A 21,238-nucleotide genomic window follows, 5' to 3' on the forward strand; every position below is an offset into this window, starting at 1 on the left:
ACAGCAGCCTGTGACAGGACAGAATGCACTCTAGGGGTCCCAAAATGGAGTGGGGTCTGCAGGAGGGAACCCCTGGCCTGAGGCTGACTGATTTTAGGGTGGGTTTCATCCCAAACTGTAGATGTGGAAGTGAGGGGCTGGCAAACACTGCCTGAGTAGGAGGATGGGAGGGATGGGGGCTGTGGACCAGCCATCTGGCTATGGGGGTCCTGCATGGCCTGGCAGAGAGCCTGGGGATAGCCAGAAGTAGGATCTAGTGGGAGGGGAGGGAAAACGGTCCGAGGTTGAGACCCATTCTGCTCTCCACCAGGGTGGAGGAGGAGCCTGTGGTATTTGGGGTGTGGGAGCCTGGTAGGAGGCTTAGGACTTCCAGAAGTGGAAGTGTCAGGATAGAGCTGCTGGGCCAGGCAGGAGGTATGCCTGCCCCCATGGTGCCCAGATGAAAGGCTGGCTTCCAGCCTCCAATAGACAGGTTTGCAGCCCGGCACCACAGTGCACAGTGCATAGTCAGCTGCTAGGATACACAGTCGGTGGTATTACAGAGGGGCCAGAGACAGCGCTGTCCCTGTCACTCATCTCTTGGAAAACTAACTGCTGCATGGACTGCAGGGCACTTTGAGGGAAAGGTTGGCTCTGGGGTGTGTATGAGCATCCTAGGGCCTAGGCACCGCACACAGGTTATGGGCCCGCGGCCGCATGGTGAAGGCCGGGGCCGGCTGGGTGTCCAGGTCTTCAGGGCTGAGGCCAGGTGCCGGCAGCAAGCAGTAGCGCTGGAGGAGGCCAGCAAACAACAAGAAAAGCTCCATCCTGGCCAGGCTCTCTCCCACACAGACTCGGCGGCCTGCAAGGAAACCCGAGGCAGAGGTGAAGCACTGGGCCTGCCCCCGGCGGGGAGAGATGGAGAGCTGGAACTGGGCAGATGCACCTGAGGGCTGGGGGCTGGCGAGATACCTGTGGAGAATGGCAGGAAGGCAGCTCGCTTCACGAAGCGCCCATCTGCGTCCAGAAAGTGACCCGGGTTGAACTGGCCAGGTGTCTCCCACTGTGTCTTGTCCAGGAGCACCGAGGTCAGGAGGGGGATCACAGGGGTGCCCTGCAAAGCAGAGGGCCTGGGTGGGCAGGACTATAGGGGTAGGGGGCAGAGGGTTGGGGGTGTCCTGCCTCCTACCTGCTCTTGGTGGGTGCCTCCCTCACAGGTGAGTGTGAAACCAGGGAGCCCACTGGACCCCCAGACAAAGCACAGATCCTGGGACACAGAGAGAGAACCCAGGACATGGGAACAAACCTCAGGACACAGGAATAGATCCTGGGATAGGATAGGGACCACTGGCATAGGGAGGGACCCCAAGATAGGTATCCCCAGACACAAGACAGAACTGGAACTTAGGAACCCCCCGGACACAGGACAGACCCTGGGACATGGGGAGGAACCCCCAGGCAGGAGGGGCTTTGAGGTTGATGTCTGTCTGACTCTCTTCTCCACTCCAATGGCCCTCAGGCCCCCAAACCACCCCATGGTTACAGGAAGGAGTAAGTTGGACCCCACCTTGGGGAGCAGGTAGCCGCCCAGTTGAGTGTCAACAGTTGTGCAGTGGGGCACGTGGGGCAGGAGTGTGATGTACCGCTGAGTCTCATGGAGCACTGCACTGGTGTAGGGCAATGCCCGCTGATCCTCTGGCCGGGGTGGCCTCCTGGGGGCCAGCACAAGGTCCAGCTCCTCCTGAACTCGGCCTGGGCCAGAGGGTGGCACTGTGCTAGTGACGTTCCATCCCTACCCCCTAGGGGTTCTGCCCCCCCACCATGGGAGAACCCTCACCCTGCACGTCTGGATGCTTGACCATCAAGAAGATGGCCCATTGCAATGTAGCCGCCGTGGTCTCTGTTCCAGCCATAACCATGTCCAGTACACAAGCCAGAGCATTGGTCTTGCCAAACAGGCCCTCAGGGTCATCCTCCTGCAAAGATGGGCTGTCAAGACTGAGCTGGAGGCTCTAGGGGTCCACTCCCACCCTGTGGACCCAGCTGAATCCTGGGCCCAGGAGAGGATGGGTAGAGGTCATGCTGGGTAGAAAGGGAACACATGTGTGCTAAGGATCCACTCATCTACATTGCCTACTTCACGTATTGCCAGGGCTCATCTCACAGAGGAGGAGACTGAGGCCCTCAACAAGTGGGAAAATACCCTACATAATTCCCCTCCCCTGAGCCGGGGCGCTTGGAACTCCCCATAGGTTTCTTAGGGAACCCTGCTCCTGCTCACACCTGGCCCTGCTGGAGTAGAGCATCTATGTAGCTCCTCACAGGGCCATCCCTGGGTGAGGGGGGCCTCCTCGCCTCCAGGAGGGTCTGCAAGATGGTGCGCACCTCCTCAATCTTGCACAGGACAGGCTGGTGCAGTTGCAGCAGAGCCCCCAGCTGGGGGAAGGTGTTGAACAACTGAGGGAGGATGGGACAGTAGGGCAGAGTGAGGGGCAGTAATCCACCACATTAGCAGGCGTGCCTTACCCCAGGCTCTGCACACACATGCCCAGGCAGTGCTGCCCCTGGCCACAAGAGGGCACCAGGCACTGGGGGCTTGTCACCCTACTGGGGGAGTCAAGGACCAGGAGGAAATCTCAAGGTATACTGGAGGGAGCCGGCTGACACACCTGTGCAAGACTGTAGAGTAAGGGCTGCCTGGGGGTGTGTCCCTTCCATCATGGCTGAAGGAGAAGAGGGGTGGGGTACCATGGAGGAGAGGACTACAAAAGCCACCACCATAGGGGCTTGCAGGCCTTGAGGGGGTCGACGGATGGATCTGGAGCCTGCAGAGGTGCTCAGAGAATTCCAGCTGCCTTCCAACCTCCCTCCCCCTGACTCAAAAAGGAGCTTACCCACTGCCAGGGCTGCCCTGGGAGCCCTACCTCCTCCACCCCCCAGGGTAAGCTCACAGCCTCATTTTGTGCAGGTGGGAGGTCACCCAGCCTGAGGGCATGCTCACCCCTGTGGGGCCCTGCCCTGATGGGCTCAACCCTAAGCTCTGAGTGTTGGGATCTAGGTATCAACAAGAGCAGTTAGGAACAGCGGCTCAAAGCAGGGTCTCTTTAAACTTTGGGCACAGGGCATTGGAAAGACTGATTTTCATGACTTTTGTGATGAGGATGTACATGAGGAGGTTCCTTTGTGTGAGGGGCCTCAGAGACATGGGTCCCACATTCCTGGGAAGGTCCCCACTCCCACCTTTAGCAGCTGTGTCTATTACTGTGGGGGTGTGGGAGCAGATGGAAACCCCTCAGTCCAGACACCTCATCTCCCAGAGACTGTAGGGCTGGGGTCACCAATTCATGTCAGTCTCTAGTCAGCATCAAGCATTCCTTGTCCATTTTGTTTTTGTTTTAAGCTTTTACAATTTTATTAGAATTTTAAAGAAAAAGAAATCCTCAAGGAAGGCAAGCTGATACTCTTGGCAGCTGCCTTGAGGAGGTGAATGGTAGGGAGAAAGAAAGCACGGAGCCATGCGGGTTTAGAGCCTGCCTGGGAGGTCAGACACGTGGCTGACTGGCAGCCACATGGCTGGGTGAAAAAAGCTTTAGAGGAAAAGTAAAGAAATGCAAGATGCTGGGGGCAGCCCAAAGCCTTAAAGAAAGCATGTTTAGAAAGAAAGGCATAAAGAAGAAAAGGGGAAATTATGCTTCCCTGAAGAATTCAGGGGAGCAGGCAACTCACAGACTACATGGCTGTAGCTGGGAAGTTCTACCTGTCCATTTTGTTTTTATTTTGTGTGTCTACCATGTATCTCAAGTAGCCCAGGCTGACCTCAAACTCAGCCAAGAATGGCCTTGGACTCCTGATCTTCCTGCCTCTGCCTCCTGAGTGCTGGGACCACAGGCATGTACTAACACACTCAGTTTATGGGGTGCTGGGGATGGAACTCAGGGCTTCACGCATGCTAGGCAAGCACACTACCAGCTGAGCTACACCCCCAACCCCAGCGCTCCTTGTTCAGGAAATGACATGAAAGTTCATAGCCTTCATGGTGCAGAGCTAGGGTTCTCCCACTCCAGTTCTGCAGGGGCCCAACTCTCTGTTGGGTGGCAACCTCTCACCTGTATGCGGAGTGACCCCAAGAGAACCATGACCTCATCAATGAGACCTAGCAGGGACACAAACACGGGGTCCTGGTAGTCGAAGCGCTGACCGAAGAGGAGCGTGAAGGTGATGTTGCAGGGTGCCCAGCCCAGCAGGGCCAGGGGAAAGGGCCGGCCTGGGGATGAGGGAAGACAGGCTTCAGGTGGGCAGGGACCACTGGGGAGGGACATCCCAGCACTCACTCACCTCCATAGCTGTCCAGCTGCTCCTCAAGGCATGCCAGCTCATGCAGCACCTTGTCCGCCATGAGTGACTGCCCCACCCCCAGGGAGTGCAGTGTGCGCACTGTGAACTGGCGAGCTGCCCTCCAGTGTGCTCCGGAAGAGAAAAAGATGCCTATGGGTGGACATGGGCCGTCGGTGTCCTATAAGCCACATGCCCATCTGGTGATGCAGGCAGGGAACAGGTGGCCCACACAGGGCCAGCAGGCTCAGCTAGAGCCCCACACTAGACCCCTCCTGTTCTGGAGTTTCCCTGGGTCACATCCCTTTTGGTCTGGAATGGACACCTCCCATGTGGGAATATCCTGTCTCTTCCCAGGACCAGCATGGGTAGCCAGCCTCCCTCCCACCTTACAGGAAACCTCAGTGCCTACCTACCCCCACCTTGCTGGATGAGCTGGAAAATAGGGATGGGGGGCCGGTCGGCCAGCTCCTGCCCGGTTCCCACCAAGGCCTCCCTCACCACCTCATATCCGCATAGCACCACAGTCTTCTGAGATCCCAGGTGGATTGTGAACACTGGGCCATAGCGTTCTGAAAGCTGGTAAGTACAGGCAAATGTCAACCAGGCAATCTCTACCCACCCACACTCAAAGTCTGAGCCACCCACTAAACCCTGAGCCATCCCCCAGAAAGCCTGAGCCATCTCCCCACCCTTACTCAAAGCTTGAGCCCTGAAGGTGATGGATGTTGGAGGAACTCAGAGCCAGGCAGGGCAGGCAGTATGGCAGTACTAGTATTATAGACTGCAGGATAGAGGGGACCCAGAGATTTCCCTCCCAGTCTCCTCTAGAAGACAGCGCTGTTCACACTGCCCTCTCCCCATTTCAAGGACAAGAAGCTGAGGCTGGGAAGCAGGAATTGATTGGTGTGGGTCAAACTGAGAACTGCTGCTGGGCAGTTCTGGTAACTACTCCCTTGGGACAGCCTGTATCCCTGGGCCTGGTACCTGTAGACACCCTGGAGTCTAGCCTGATCTACCCAAAGATAGGGTAAGGCTGCCTCAACCCAGGGCTGTAGCTACATGGATTTCTCTGCAAACAGGAGCCTCTGGGGCGAAGTTCAGGAGCCCCCTGATCCCTGGCCTCAGGCTTAACCACACACACACACACACACACACACACACACACACACACACACACCTTCACCTTCAGTCTACTGTGAGATGCCATAGCCAGCAGACATCCCACCTGGCCCATGGGTGCCACATTACAATCCTCAGCCTCAGCCTCGGTCCATTGTAGCCACTTCTAGGCACACCTACCAGTCTTCCCTCACTGTCTCAGAGCCTACAGCCTCCCCACCATGCCTCCCCCAGGGAGCCCACCCTGCCTGCCACTTCTGAACCCTGACCCTGGGTTGCACTTTGCACTTTATTTATTTTTCTTTTATTTACAGTGCTGAGGTGGAACCCAGGGCTTTGTGCCTGCTAAGCAAGCGAAGCTATCTCTCACCCACTACATCACTCCATTGGTTGCCCCAGTCAAAATGGGACATAGCCACAGGGTGAGCTAGCCAACTTGGGGTCACCCACCCTACCTCCATCAGTGCCCGGTCCTGTTGGGCCACACCCAGCAAATGCAGGTTCCCCAGGAGTGGAAGAGGACGAGGCCCAGGGGGCCATCCCAGGGCCAGAGAGGGATCCTGGGCACAGCCCTGGAGCAGCCCCCACAGCCCCAGAAGCAGCAGGAGCCCACAGACAGCCAGGAGCAGCAAAGCCATGTGAATAGTCAGGTAGTGAGGCCCCAGTTCCCTGGGGGCCCCCGTGAGCCCTGTGCCTTATAGCAGCCCTCCCCAGGGTGTGTCAGCACCCCACCCACCCCACCACCCAGAGAATGTGGAAGGAGCAGTTTGCAGGGGACAGCCCAGCAGGAGGCTTAAAGCTACAGGCTGCGTGGAATATGGGGTCGCATCTGTGACAAGGGGCCCAGAACGGGGACCTCTGCAGGAGACTTGGGACCCCAGAGTTGCAGGACCAAAGCCTGTGGGTCACAGGGTTTCCAAGCCTGGACCATGTGGGGTCAGGCCTTCAGGACATCCACTCCCCTCGATGTGCCCCTAGGTTCCAGTGACAAGGTAACAGTCTCAACTCTTAGAATCTGTCACTCCTGCGTGGTCTCTCCATGAGTGAGTCATTGGGCTTTGGGGCTGGCCCAGGTGCTAAAAGGAAGAATGTCCTGTGTCCCTAGCTCAGAGCCTCCAGAAATAGGACCCTGGGGAGCAGCAGGTACAGGGCTTCTGTCAAACACTGAATGCCCTGTGTGGCCTCAAAGACCACAGTTTTCAGAGGTGGCCACAGTCCTTGAGGTCTGGGGAACTCACCCGAGCAGCCTGGATGAGCAGTAAGCGGCAGGGCTACTCAGACAGTGAGGAGCCCCCTTTCAGGCTTTGGCACCAAGTGGCGATGGGCACAGCAGGTAGCAAGGTTTATAATCCTGGCTGTCTAGGATGTGATCCATCTTTTAAACCCAGGTGGCCTCACTGGGGAGGAGGTGCCACTGGGCTGTTGGCACTAAAAGTAGCTGGGCCTGCTTCCCGAATCCTGCCCCAACGTGAAGCAGCTGGAGTCCTGTCACCCCCACCCCCCAGCAGGGCCCCTCACCCCTCACACAGTCTGTCCCCTGGGGTGACATCCACACCCTGAACAAATGCGGAGCTGAGGCAGCAGCAGAGGCCCTCCCCACTCACTGCTCCCAGGCCTTATGAGAACAAGGCCCAGCCTGGATTGCATACCACCTGCAAGGGGGCGCTCACCACCTCCACCTCCTCACGGCATGAGGCTGGACTGGACAGCTTCCTGCCACCACTGTGAATATGTGTGTGTGTGCTTCCACCAACTGGCACCAAGGCCACTGCTGGGCATCTAGACTAGGGATCCCGCAAACCAGGAAAGTCTACGTAATGACTGCAGAGAGCACGCATTGAGCCCTTGCTTATGTGCCAGCCTTGACCAGGAACGAGGCCTATGGAGACCAGTGGCAGAGGAACCACTGGGTCCTGCTCTCCTGATTCCAGAGCAAGGCCGGTGTGACTCAGCTGGCCCCTGAAGGTGCATTTGGGAGGGGTGGGGATGCCATAGAGTCAAAGCAGATGATGCTCCCTGGCCTCTGCACTGCACATAGTGAGCTGGGACTTGCCTGGTTCTTTGGGACAGTGTGGGGTGGGGGTGGGTATAGAGATGCTGGAGAGGATAGGGTACTCAGGGCTGGGGTCAGAAGCCCCACCAGGAGCAGGCGTGAGCCCCCATTCCCAGCATGAGAGTCCCTGTGGCTGTGGCAAAGAATCGTTTGCTTTATTTTAATATTTTTTAATTATGTGAATGAGTGTTTTACCTGCATGTATGTAAATGCACCACATCCATGCCATGCCCACAGAGGCTGGAAGAGAGCGTTGGCTCCCTGGAACTGGAGTTAGGTACTGTTGTTAGCCTTGATATGGATCCTGGGAACCAAACCCGGGTCCTCTGCAAGAGCAGCCTGGCTCTTAACTGTTGAGCCGTCTCTCCAGCCTGCTTTTTGTTTTGCTTCACTTTGTTGATTTTGAGACAGGGTCTCCCTGTGGCCCCGGCTGGCCTGGAACTCATTATATAGACCAGTCTGGCCTCAATCTTACAGCGATCCAACCTGCCTCTACCTCCCAACTGCTGGGATTAAAGGTCTATGCACCATACCCGGCCCATAGCAGCAAGTACTTTTTTGTGGGGGCGGTTTGTATCATTAGCATTTATTCCAAAGTTATTAGGTTTATCAAGTTTATCTTCAGATTTCATATATATTACATTGTGTTTTAAAACTTTGATAAAGCATCAGTTCCACAAATAGACATCTAATCACTCTTTCTTTAGAATATGTTCAAAATTCAGCAATTTCTTATTAATTCCAATTATGAATTAACTTCGGATACATCATTGTTAGCTTTCTGCATTTCTGCTTCGCCCCTTTGCCACCCCCACTAAAATCCCTCTTGTATTTTAACACAATTATCAATCATCCATTTGTCAGCTGGTGTGAAGTTTTTTGTATTTGCACCATATTACCAGCCTATGGTATGTCCGAAACTCAGTCAGAGAGAAGCTGCAATCTCTTCATGTTCTGCGTGTTCCTCCAGCCCAGCCTCCTGCTCTCACCACTACCACTTCACTGATTCTGCTCTAGCCAGCCTGGCCTTAGTGCTGTTCTTTAATATGCCAAGCCAGCCCAAATTTGGGCCTTTGTGAATTCAGCTTTGTCTAGCTAATGGTTCTCCTAAATACATGTATGGGCTCTCTCCTTTACTTTCTTTATATCTTTACTTAAGCATTGACCCGGAAGATGTTAGCTTACAGGTCATCTTTAATAAGGCCACTAGCATGGGTTAGAGCAAAGAATACCCACGGTCTTTCATGTAGCTACAGAACTTTTTAACAGCCTTGTTACTTGTAGTACCTTGGTGAGCTAGCTGAGGCTATTTGTAGGCAAAGTGTCAAAAACGCTCCCTGTTTCTTCTCTTATCCCTAGTAAAGGGCAAGGGAAGGCTAACAAGTCTCCTGCCAACAAGCACAAAAATTAGTCTTGTAGTGTAAACTCCGAATTCAGTGTAATCTTAGGAGAAAGCTTGACTTTAGGCTCATGAAGTATACCGACCCAGTATCAACTGCTGATTGATTCCTGACACACACAACCTCTCTGACAGAAGACGCATGGTTGCTGTCTCAGGTGCTAAATATTGACATCATTGTCTTTTTACACCCCAGCTCAGCCCTTCTTTTGTTCAAGACGGGGACTCAGGCAGTTCAGGCTGGCTTCAAACTCACTAAGTAGTTGAGGCTGACCTTGAACTCTTGACCTTCCTGCCTCCCTTTCCTGAGGACTGGAATTATAGTTTGTGTGTGTGTGTGTGTGTGTGTGTGTGTGTGTGTTTGTAGGTATTCCTGTGCAACAGCATGCATGTGGAAATCAGAAGAAAACCCCTGTATGGGTCCTCACCTTCCCCCTTTATTGAACCACGGTCTCTTGTTCGCTGTTCATATGACATGCTAGCTGGCCCGAGAGCTTCAGGGATTCTCCTGTCTCTGCCTCTCACTTGCAGGACAAACATTTACCTGAGCTGTCTTCCCCACATCATCATGTTTTTTCAAACAGGGTCTCTCAGTGGCCCGGAGCTTACCAGTTCCTCTAGGCTGGCTGTCCAGCGAGTCGCAGGGATCCTCCAGCCCTGGGATTACAGGTGCACACTACCACGTGCTTTTTGCCCAGCTTTTTATGTGAGTGCTGGAGATGGAACACAAGTCCTCTTGCTGCCACGGCAAGCACCTTACCCACTGAACCATCTCCCTAGCAGAAAGCACATGACCTGGACTTTAGAGAGATAAAGCCTAGCCACAGAGCTCTCCTTAGTATGCACCAGCTCTGGGCTCCATCCACAGACACTATAGAAAGAAGGGGAGTGATTTAAACCTGATGAGTTTTGACACAGTCCAAACCATTACCATGATCAAGACAGTAAACACCCATCACCTCAATTCCCTGGAGCCCCTGCGGGTATCCCCCACCACACACAGCTTGAGGCCATTCTTAACATGACTGTGTGCCCAAAATTAGAGACGGGCCTCCTCTGACTGCTGCTTGTTGGATGTGACTAGTCGTGAGTATTCACGTTGTTCCAGGCTGTCACAAAGCACCTGATGTGGGCAGAGCAGAGCGAGGTGGGCACACCTGTGATTCCAGAACTGAGGGTAGGAGGACCATGAACTCCAGGCCACTCTGCCCTACATAGTGAGACTCTGTACTGTGCACAGCTTCAAGAGATGTTGCAAAGCAGATTCCAGTAAGAGGAGGATTGAGCAAAGGTTTTGTTATTCTTTCTTATGGTGCTGGGGATCAGACCCAAAGCCTTGTTTATGCTAGGCAAGTTTTCTACCACTGAGCCACCTTTCCAGCCCCTCTTTGGGAGATTCTAGGCAGGATCTCTACCCCTGAGCCTCACCTCCAGCCCCTCACTGGGGGATTCTATTAAATTGCATCCCCAGTCCTAAGTGTTTTTAAAAATAATTTATTGAGAATTTCATACATGCATATAAGGTGTTTTGATTACAAAGACTGCCCCCCCCCACAGAGTCCAAAGTTTTTGGAGACAGGGTCTATGTGTGTAGCCCAGGCTGTCTTTGAGCTCCTGATCCTCCTGATCCTCCTGCCTCCTCCACTGGAGTACTGGAGTACTGGGATTACAGTCATGCACCGTTAACACCTGATGGGGCTATTCCTTTTTTTCTTTTTCTTTTGCAGGGCTGGGATCGAATCTATGCTTTACTGAGCTACATACCCAGCTCTGGGGCTGTTCCTTTTTAAAAATTTCAGTGGCATTTCCCCACCCCATGCAAGGTGTGGGCCAACTGTCTCCAGCATAGTTGCTCAATCTGCCTGAGATCTGTTGTCATCAGACTTGCAGGCCTTCTGAGCAATCTCCAGGGCCAGGCCGAATGTAGAGTTCTGACTGGCTGGCTTAGTCCACATCAAGCCTTGACACTTCACATGGAGGTGGGTGGATCCCCAGAAGATGGCATCCAAAGGTGCTCACATTGATGCTCCCAACCACATGTCCTTCATATAATATAGCTTCACCCTCCTTTCACTGGAAGGAGCCATGTACCCTGCACTTGGATCTAGGGCTGCTGTAGAGGGAATTCTAGCACCCTGGTGGCAAGGTCACAAGTGAGATATAGCTTCCACCAAGTTTGTAAACCCCAGCACCATGCTATGAGGAAGCCCAAGCAGCCTGGAGTCCAGGTGGAGTGGCGCCAAAGGCCCATGGATGCACAACCACACTCCCATCGGGAGCCTGTGTGAGCTGATGTGGTACAAGATTGGATCAAAGCACTGAGTTCCTTCCCTGCTTTTCTTGTCTGTAAACTGCAAATAAAAATCTCAGGGCTGGGGAGATGGCTCAGTGGGCTCTGCAAATATGGGGATCTGAGTTTCAATTCTCAGCATCACCACAAACAGCAGGGTATGACTGCATATGTCTGTGTCCCCAGTATTTGGGGGGGAGAATGTAGAGACAGGTGGATCCCATGAAAGTTTGCTGGCCTGCCAGCCTAGCCAAAACCAGTGAGCTGCCTATTCAGTGAGAGAGACCCACCTCAAGGCAATAAGTGTCAGAGATGGAGGAAGACCCTCAATCTCCTGGTTCTGGCCTTCACATGTGTACACATAGGCACTCACCCACCCACATACGTGCATGCCACATGTACTTGTTCTCTCTCTCTCTCTCTCTCTCTCTCTCTCTCTCTCATCTTCCCCAGCTAAAAAGCTTATACAAAGCAGTAACCAGATCCTGGGAGTAGTGCATTAAAAGTCAGGCATCCCCTCCAGTCACTAGTCCCTTCTGCCTCCCCTGGTCCCTCAGGGCTGCCCAACAGAAGCCCTGGCACCTTGGGGACAGGACTTCCCTTTCATGGCTAAGTGCTCTGAGTGGAAAGGGCTGTTTGCTAACTGATAAAAAGCTTCTATTGTCTATAGCCCAGAAAACATTAACGAATAACCCAGTGTGTGGCCCCTGATTTAAGCCCTTGAAAATGTAGAAAATGGCTGTTTATATGACAAGAACAGGGTGCAGTTTCCCTTCTAGAGTTTGTGTTTGAGAGTGTGTGTGGTGGATGCACACCTGTGTGTGTGTGTGCACCCATGCACAGCAGAGGCCAGGGGAAGATGCCTGGTGTCCCACTCTATCACACCCTGCCTTGTTCCCTTGAGACAGGGTCTCTTACTGAACCTGGAGCCAGGCTGATAACCAGCAAGCCCTAAGGATCCTCTTGTCTCTGCACCCCCATGGCAGTGGGGTTATGGGCCAATGTGACCAAGCCTGGTTTTTCACATGGTTTGGGGGGTTTGAACTCAGGTCCTCATGCTTGCATAGTAAGCTTATTGGCTGAGTCATCTCCCCAGCCCCTTTCTGGAGTTTCAAGCTGGCCTAGAGCTGAAATGGGCTTTCTGTTAGTTTGGGTGGGGAGGTCCCCTTCTGCAAACTAGTCCCTAGGCTCTGGGCACATAGCCAGCCTCCCATACAGGAATCCAGTTGTGTGCAGGGCCAGGACAGAATCCAGCAAGGGGACCACTGCATGCCTTTGGAAGAGGGGGGCAGTCCAGCAAGGTGGAAGGGGATGGGCAAACCCTGGGCTGCAGGCTGAGGACCAGCTGGCCAAGTACCTCTCTCCAGCCCCTGGGAAACACCTCTTCCACCCCACACCGGAAGTACCAGTGGTATTGGGGCCCCTTGGAGGACTGGGGTAGGAGAGCTGGCCCCAAAGGGCTTCTATGAGTTGAGTGATGCCCGCTACCCTCACTGCCAGTGCCTGGCATATAGGAGTCATTTTCAGCTGAGGTGGAAGGATGGAAAGAGGTTGAGCTCATGGCAGATTCCCCTAAACTACAGCCAGTGCTGAGGGGGGGGTGGGCAGTGATGTTTTCCTTCCTTCACCCAGCTGTAAAGCAGAGGCACTAGGGCCAGGTATTGTTGCCATGACAACAGCAATAAGCCAAAGCCAGCTCTCCATTAGAATATTCCCCAGCCCCTGCCCCCAGGATCTAAGAAGTTGCTCCCTTCTAAAAGAGGGAGCTGCAGAGGTGAGCAGCTAAGGTTGAAATGGTCAGGATGGCCCTACCCAGATGTGGTAGTGTCTTCATAAAGAGAAACGTGGACACAGACACACAGGGAAGATACCACTGGAAGGGGAGGCCCAGGAGGAGCATGGTTTCTTCCAGCCCAGGAGCACCCAAGATTTACAGCACACCCTGAGGCTGGGGAGAGGCCTAGGACTGGCTCCCTGGAGGGGCCACAACCCACAGTAGGCAGGCAGTCTGCAGGAGGTATAATGATCCACACCTTAAGCTTCAATCAGGCTACATGGCAATCCTCCTCCCTCAGCCTTCCAAGTATGGGGATTACAGGCATAAGCCTCTACACGCTGCTTTCATTTATGGTGTGTATGCGGTGTATGCACGTGTATGTGCAGATGTGCACACCTGTATGCACATGGAGACCAGAGGAGGGCTTCAGGTGTCCAGCTCTACCACGCTCTGCCTTATTCCCTTGAGACAAGGCGTCCCTGAACCCGGACTAGGCTGGCAGGCAGGAGTTCCAGCGATCCTCCCGTCTCCGATCTCACAGTGCCGAGGTTCTCAGCCAGTAGACTAGGAGCGCTCCGGGATCGCTCGGTGCGTGGTGGAGGCGGGGCCAGACCGAGAGGGGAGGGGCCCGGCTGAGTGGGGCGGGGTCTGGATGAACACCGCCCGCCGCTCGACCAGCTCGGCGCTCCCAGGCGGCGCGGTGAGCAGGGTTCTGCCGTCCGCCCTGCGCCATCGCGCTCGCTGCCTCGGTGCCGCCGTCATGTCCACCGCCATGAACTTCGGGACTAAGAGCTTCCAGCCGCGGCCCCCGGACAAAGGCAGCTTCCCGCTGGACCACTTCGGTGAGTTGAGGCGGGGTCCGAGGACTAGGTGGCAATATCTGGGGTGTTGAATCTGACTGACAGGGCAAGAGTACTGAGTGCGGGTGGCAGGGGCTGGGTTGTTGGATCTGGGTGGCAGGATCTGAGGTGCTGGATCTGGGTGACAGGGTCTGAGATGCTAGATCTGTGTGACAGGTGTGGGGTGCTGGATTCGGGTCACAGGGTCTGGCGTTCTGGATCTGTGTGGCAGGGGTCAGGGTGCTGGATCTGGTGAGTGGAGTCCGAGCTACTGGACCTAGGGGTACAGAGTAATGAAAGCTCCAGGCCCATCACGCTGTGGGCCTGGGCCTGCTGAGTCCTGTGGGGGGCAGGTGGGGAAACTGAACTCAGGAATCCCCATACACCAAGAGCCTCTGCCGTGACCCGACCCCCCAAGTGAGAGCACACAGGACTTGGGGCCAGTGTGCCCAGGACAGTGCCAGGACTCCTGGAGTTGGACTTCATGCTCCCCTGTGCCAGCTCAGGCACCTCTCCTCACCCAGCAGTAAAGGCTTCAGGACTGCAGTGAACATTAGGCAATGAAATATTTTCCAAAAAAAAAATTGGGGGCAGCCGGGCGTGGTGGCTTACGCCTGTATTCCCAGCACTTGGGAGGCAGAGGCAGGAGGATCTCTGTGAGTTCTAGGCCAGCCTGGTCTACATAGTGAGTTCCAGGACAGCTGGGGCTACAGGGAGACCCTGCTTCAAAAAAAAAGGGGGACTTGAACTCAGGGGTTGGAATATACTGGGCAAGCACCCCCACTGAGCCCCACATCTGCAGCCCAAAGGACTACTGTCCAGGTTCAGAGGTTACAGCTGTTACCTGTGGGATGTAACTGACTCATCATTGCTGTCTTTTGCAAAACTGAAAAACAGGGGGAAAAAAACCCCTCAGCAATGCCACTGACCTCAGGATGTCAGTGTGGAGTGAACCACTTGGGGAGATGCTGTGGAGATCACCCCAAAACAGGTTTATGGATGATTGTATCATTTTAGAATGATTTGATTACATTTATTAGGGGGGCACATGCCATGGTGCACATGTGGTCAGAGGATAACTTGTAGGAGTTGGTTCTCTCCTTCCACCATGTAGGCTCTGGGAATTGAGGCCAGGTCATCAGACTAGGCAGCAAGCACCTTTACCCGCTGAACCATCTCACCAGCCCTAGATTATTGTTTCTTGGACAACATTTCATTACAAAAATTTCCATTCTTTTCCACTTTTGGAGGATCGGGAGGGTGACAGGGTCTCACTCTATAGCCCTGGCTGGCCTGGACCTTGCTATGTAGTCCAGGCTGACTTCAAACTCACAGAGATCCATCTCCCTCTGCCTCTCACGTGCTGGGATTAAAGACCTGTGCACCACCTTGCCCGGCCTTTTCCATTTTTAAAAATATTTTATTTATTATTTTTATTTTATGTGTATGAATGTATTGCCTGCATGTATGTGAGTGCACCCGTGTGCACCCATGAGGTCAGAAGAGGGCTTCGGATTGCCGTGGAACTGGAGTTAAGGATGGTTCGTAGCCACCATGTGGGTGCTAGGAATCTCAGCCCTCATCCTCTGCAGAAGCAAGTCAGTGCTCTTAAGGTCTGAGCCAGCTCTCCAGCCCCTAGTTTCCTTTTTTAATCCAGCATTTCATTACGAAACTTTCAAAAAGAATATGCAATGCGTCACGAAGTTGCATGTCATCCTTTCCCAGCAGCTGTGCTAATAAACTCACTATGTAGACCAGGCTGGCCTTGAAATCACGGAGATCTGCCTGCCTCTGCCTCCCAGGTGCTGGGATTAAAGGCGTGTGCCAGCACGCCCGGCTACCTTTTCCATTTTTAAAAAAAAATTATTTATTTGAGGTGCTCCACTCCTGAGCCACACCCTCAGCCCACAAAGGAAGCAAATGGTAACAGAAACCGGAGCACCTCTCCTTAGGCTGCCCCATGGGCTGGTCAGGTTCACTTTACAAACTTCACACTCTTTTCTTTTTCCAGGCGAATGTAAAAATTTTAAAGAAAAATTCATGAAGTGTCTCCGTGACAATAACTTTGAAAACGCTTTGTGCAGAAATGAATCAAAACAGTATTTAGAGTGCAGAATGGAGAGGTGAGTCCCGAGTAACAGTGACAGCCTCAGCTTCCTGCACCCCACAGCCTTCCTACCAAACTGTGGCTGCACTGGGCCTTATCAGGCCTGGGTTTCAGCTCGTGCTTTTCTTTTTTTTTACTTTATGCATATGAGTGTTTTGCCTGCATGTATGTAAGTGTACCATGTGTGTGCAGTACCCATGAATGCCAAAAGAGGGTGTCAGATCCCCTGGAACTGGAGTTACAGATGGTTGTTAGCTGTCATGTGGGTGCTGGGAACCAATCCTGGGTCTTCTGCAAGAACAGCCAGTGCTCTTAACTGCTGAGCCATCTTTTTCTAGTCCTTTTTTCTACTTTGTTTTTTCAGTGTGTATGCAGGTGTACACATACATGTGAGCACATGGGTATGAAAGTCATATGGCAGCCATGTGTGTTCTCCTCAGCAGCTGTCCACCTTGTTTTTTGTGGGGATTTTTCCTTTTTGTTCATGTGTATGTGGGCGCATGTGTGTGTACATGTGTAGGCCAAGGTGGATGTCAGGAATCATCCTCTTCCCCGTTATTCTTTGAGGCAGGGTTTCTCAGTCAAACCGAGAGCTTGCTAGTGTTGCTTGTTTTGCAGGCAGCTTGTGCTAGGGAGCCTGTCTCTGGCTTCTGAGGCTGGAGTTACAGATGAGCCACCATGCTGGGTTCCGAGAATCCACACTCTGATTGTCATGCTTGTGTGGCAGATGCTTTAACTGCTGAGCCGTGTCCCCAGTCTGCACTTTGGTTTTTGAGACAAAGTCTCTCGCCGGTCTGGGCCTCATTGATTTAGCTAGTCTAGCTGGCTGGCGAGCCCCAGGGACCCATCTGTCTCCCCCTTCCCAATGCTGGAATTGCAAGCACATTCTACCAGAGCTGGTTTGCTTCACAATGGTTCTGGGGATAGAATTCATGTCCACAGTGCCAACCTAGCCATCTCCCCAGGCCCCCACAGTTTGTATTTCTCAGAGTAGCCAATATTTGCTGGGAGAAATCACAGCTCAGCACATGGGGTGCCACCCAAAGCTGCTGAGAGACCCTGGGAATCTCTTCTTGAATGACAGCCTGGTCCACATCCAGATTCTGCAGAGCACTGGCCCGGCAAACTCCAGGTGCCCCTGACCTATCATTAAGCTTTCAGAATTTCCCATCACAGAAATGCTGACTGACCCAAAAGGTTCGCAGACTGTGGGATCTGCAGTTCACATTGCATTGTCCATTCTGCCTAAAGCCGTTTGGAAGGTGACCAGGACAATGGGTGACATAGGCAGTGAGGGGTGATGATGCCTGATTTACCCAGAGACCGCTTTTAAACAGAACAGAAAACCACAATCCATGGAGATTTGACTTCAAATTTCCTTTTGTCTCTGCTGAAGTTTAGAAAAGGGCCAAAGTGGTTTGGGCATGGTAGCACATGCCTTTAATCTCAGCACTCTAGAGGGAGAGGCAGTCAAATCTCTGTGCGATTGAGGCCAGCCTGCTCTACATAGTGAATTCCAGGCCAGCTGGAGCTACAGGAGACATTGTCTCAAAAAAAAAAAAAAAAAAAAACCTAAACTAAAGCAAACAACCAACCAAAAAGACCATCTGAGCAATTTAGTGAGACTCTGTCTTAAAATAATAAGAAAAATGGGGTATACTTATTACATGTAGGCAATACATTCATACACAAAAAATAAAAATAATAAATAAAAATTTTTAAAAAGAATCCCCCAATGAGGGGCTGGAGGTATGGATCAGGGGTAGAGCACCTACCTAGAATCCCCCAGTGAAGGGCAAGGGGGTGTGGCTCAGTGGTGGAGCACCTGCCTAGAATCCCCAAGTGAGAGTCTGGGGGTATAGCTCAGTGGTAGAGCACCTGCTTAGGATCCCCCAGTGAGGGGCTGGGAGTATAGCTCAGTGGTAGAGCACCTGCCTAGGATCCCCCAGTGAGGGGCTGGGGTGTGGTTCAGTGGTTACACTGTGCCCATGGAGTTCTGCTATTTCTCATGCCTGCCCTGTGGGCATTCAGACCTGTAGAATAAGGGGACAATTCCTGCAAAGTTCTTGGCAAGAGAGCAGTGAGATGGCTTTGGGTAAAAACACTGCTGCCAGACCTGACAATCCAGGTTCAATACCCATGTCCCATATGGTAGAAGGAAAGAACCGGCTCCTGAAAATTGTCCTCTGACCGCCACATGCCCACATACATGCTCCCACACAATAAATAAATAAATGTAGTTAAAAAATAAGAATAAATGAAACCTTCAGCAGGTCTCAGTGGTAGAGTACCTACCTAGAATCTCCCAGGGCATTGGTAGCATCAGGGACTGTTGTCACTGCCTGTGGCCTTGACCTTGCCACTCTGCCCCACCTCCAGAGTAGACACAGTGACAGGCCTGTGCTACCACCCTCAGCTGCTGTCACTGCCCCAAAGCATGTGGAAGATATAAGAAGCCGTCACAGGCCGCCCAGTGCTGGGACAGACGGAGTGAGCCCTGGTGAAGGTCCCAGAGTGCTGCTCTGGGGTCTGCTGAAGGGCTGGGGCCTTAAAAATGTCAGGATACGTGATGCTTTTCTAGGTAAGTTCCCTTAGGTGACAGACACATTGAAAGCATCTCTTTGTCTTGATTTATATTTGTGTGTGTGAACATATGTGCACTGGTGTGCGTATGTATGCAGAGGCTGAGGTCCACCTCAGGTGTTGTTCCTCAGGGTCCCTCCATCTATATTTTGAGACAGTCTCTCACTGGCCTGAATTGACTGATTCAGCCCTGCTGGCCAGCAGTGAATCCCAGGGATCCTCCCATCTCTACTTCCCCAGCACTGGGGTCACAAAGCACAGGCCACCACACTGGGCTTCTCTGTGTGGGTTCTGGGCACTGGACGCAGGGCCTCCTGCTTACACAGCAAGCACTTTACCGACCATGCCACCTCCGCATCCCTGTTTATTTATTTCTCTTTTGAGACAGGGCCTTCTGATTAGCCCGGGCTGGTCTGTGTCTATCTGCCAGTGTTGGCTTGCAGGCATGCAAACTTACTAATGTCCTTGCTGTCCCTGGCACAGGGGCCTTTGGAGACTTGCGGAGAGCTGAAGGGGTCTCCTTATCTGTGCCTGACTTGTCTGATCATTTGTTTCCCTTTTCCTGCCCTGACCACCAGTGGTGGTGCTGCTAGGCTTGCTTCCTCCACAGGGGACCACTCACAACATACACACACACGGCCTTCCACGGGCTTGGAAGTTAGGCCTCAGCCTCCCAGGACTAGAGTCCTGTGCTCCTGCTGAGCTCCTGGGGATGGCCCGTCCCCTACTTTGCTGGGTGCTGGGAGCACCCGCATTCCTGGACTCTGACCCACTTTTCTCCCTCTGCACTTCTGCCTGGTCAGAGCCAGGCAGGCTGTCGGATCTTCAGGGTCCTTGTGATTTGAATACATCTTCCCCCAAGCCAGGAAGAGTGTTGGTGCTCACAGGCCCTGGGTACTGTGGGTGTTCATCTCTGGCAATCATTACTGTGGTTAAGTGGAAGAAGAGAAGTCCTGGAGAAACCACAACCAGATTCACTCGGAGCCCCTATGCTCTGCTTTCGGAACTGTGGGAAGTGGAGCTTTGGGGCCAGAATGTGGGGAAGAGTATGGGGGCTGGAGTGCGGAAGGCTGAGTACATACCAGGCTAGGACACACAATGCTTGGTACTGCGCTTCTACCCATTCATGGGGAGCTGGTCCCCAAGTGGCTGTGGAGGTGGCAGCTCTTGGGTCTCACAGGTGATTGGGAGGTGTGTGTGTTGGGACCATGGCAACCGGCAACAAGGCTGGCTCCTACCTCCTCCGGTCTACCTTTACAGTGACCTGCAGGCCAGGTTCAAGGCCGACAGCCTCCTCACATGTCTTCCCACAGTGTGGGGATGAAGGGCGCATAGCCCCAGCTGTGTGCATCCCTACAGTCTCCCCAGACGTGTGACTGAGTCGTGTCGCCCCTGCTTTCCCCAGCCCTGCTCTGTCTTGGTTCCTCTGTCCCTGTGACAACCTCCTTTCTCTTCTAGGCAACTGATGGCCCCAGAACCTCTGGAGAAGCTGGGCTTCAGAGATCTGATGGATGGAAAGTCGGAGGCAAAGGACAATTTTTGATGAGAAGGCTACCACAGGGCCATATCCACAGCCAGCTGGAGCAGAGGCCTGCCTCACTGCCCACAAGTTCAGGGGCCCTGAGACCTGCCCCACACGGGGCCTCTGCAGGGCACCCCTCAAACTGCAGTGCCCACGTCATCCTCTGCCAGCCTTGTTTTCCCTCAAGAAAGTGGTTTATTCTTATATCAGTGTGTGTCACAGGGTCTGTGGGGGCCTGGTGGCAGGAGGCAAGCATGCCAACATGCTATCCCACCCAGTGTGGCTGTCACACCACAGAGCCCGGACAGCTTTCCACACTGACTTAGTCACAGACTGGACTCTTCACACTAGACCTGTCAGTGTAACTATGCCCACCTTTTCTAATCACGGCCATGTACTAGCTGGGTTCCCTTTCTCTTTTTTTGTCTTTTCTTTTTAAACAAAACTGGAATACAAAATAGAAATTGAGGAACTATTTGACTTCTTACTTTTAGTTTTTTTGTGGCAGGGTCTCATGTAGCCCAGGCTGGCCTCAAACTCCCTATGTAGCTGAAGATGACCTTGAACTCCTGACCTTCCTGCCTCCACTGCCCAAGTGCAGAGATGACAGGTGTGCACTACAATGCACAGTTTATGCGGTGCTGGGGATGGAGGCCAGGGCTGCATGCATGTTAAGCAGGCACACTGCCAACTGAGCCTTCTCCCCAGCCCAACTTCTTGTTTTTTTAGGAAATTACATCTTTTTTAAAAATATTTTATTTATTATTTTTATGTGTATGAGTGTTATCCCTGCATGTAGGTAAGTGTCCCCAGCCCAACTTCTTGTTTTTTTTAGGAAATTACATCTTTTTTATTTATTATTTTTATGTGTATGAGTGTTATCCCTGCATGTAGGTAAGTGCACCCGTGTTGTGCAATGCCTGAGGAGGACAGACGAGGCCGTCGGATCCCCTGGAATTGGGAGTTATGGACAGTTGTTAGCTGCCATGTGGGTGCTGGGATTCAAACCCGGGTCTTGGGCTGGAGAGATTGCTCAGTGGTTAAGAAATTACATCTTTGTTAGCATGTGTATGTTTATGTGTAGATAGACATCATGTGTTCTCAGAGGACAACTTGCAGTAGTCAGTTCTCCTTTTACCCTGTGGATCCCAGGCACTGAACTCAGGCCTTCAGGCTTGGCAACAAGCACCTCAACCCACTGAGCCATCTCAGCAGCCTGGCTTCTTTGCTCTTTC

The 21,238-nt window shown here is 53.0% G+C and overlaps 2 protein-coding genes across 2 annotated transcripts; one reads left to right on the top strand and one right to left on the bottom strand.

Moving 5' to 3' along the window:
* Positions 1-653: 653 nt before the first annotated feature.
* Positions 654-6,071, bottom strand: LOC103748692 (cytochrome P450 2W1). Its single transcript, XM_008851435.1, has 9 exons — positions 5,889-6,071; positions 4,728-4,890; positions 4,315-4,464; positions 4,086-4,243; positions 2,263-2,436; positions 1,817-1,955; positions 1,547-1,731; positions 952-1,093; positions 654-841 (listed from the first exon to the last, which is right to left on the bottom strand). Exons 1-9 carry the CDS (start codon positions 6,069-6,071, stop codon positions 654-656), a joined length of 1,482 nt encoding a protein of 493 aa, XP_008849657.1.
* A 7,566-nt stretch (positions 6,072-13,637) lies between these two features.
* Positions 13,638-20,483, top strand: LOC103748693 (cytochrome c oxidase assembly protein COX19). Its single transcript, XM_008851436.3, has 3 exons — positions 13,638-13,794; positions 15,803-15,914; positions 19,940-20,483. The coding sequence occupies exons 1-3, from the start codon at positions 13,713-13,715 to the stop codon at positions 20,022-20,024; spliced, it is 279 nt and encodes a 92-aa protein (XP_008849658.1). The 5' UTR covers positions 13,638-13,712; the 3' UTR covers positions 20,025-20,483.
* The last annotated feature ends 755 nt before the right edge of the window (positions 20,484-21,238 follow it).

Source organism: Nannospalax galili, unplaced genomic scaffold, assembly GCF_000622305.1.
Source record: "Nannospalax galili isolate Female #2095 unplaced genomic scaffold, S.galili_v1.0 scaffold664, whole genome shotgun sequence".
In the NCBI taxonomy this organism is placed as follows: domain Eukaryota; kingdom Metazoa; phylum Chordata; class Mammalia; order Rodentia; family Spalacidae; genus Nannospalax; species Nannospalax galili.

Coding starts and splice junctions, on each gene's coding strand:
- LOC103748692 (XM_008851435.1), bottom strand. CDS start 6,071: ATGGCTTTGCTGCTCCTGGCTGTCTGTGGGCTCCTGCTGCTTCTGGGG. Junction 1,956..2,262: donor CTCTACTCCAGCAGGGCCAG/GTGTGAGCAGGA, acceptor CCATCTTTGCAG/GAGGATGACCCTGAGGGCCT. Junction 1,094..1,546: donor GCGGCTACCTGCTCCCCAAG/GTGGGGTCCAAC, acceptor TCTGCTTTGCAG/GGCACCCCTGTGATCCCCCT.
- LOC103748693 (XM_008851436.3), top strand. CDS start 13,713: ATGTCCACCGCCATGAACTTCGGGACTAAGAGCTTCCAGCCGCGGCCC. Junction 13,795..15,802: donor CTTCCCGCTGGACCACTTCG/GTGAGTTGAGGC, acceptor TTCTTTTTCCAG/GCGAATGTAAAAATTTTAAA. Junction 15,915..19,939: donor TTAGAGTGCAGAATGGAGAG/GTGAGTCCCGAG, acceptor TTTCTCTTCTAG/GCAACTGATGGCCCCAGAAC.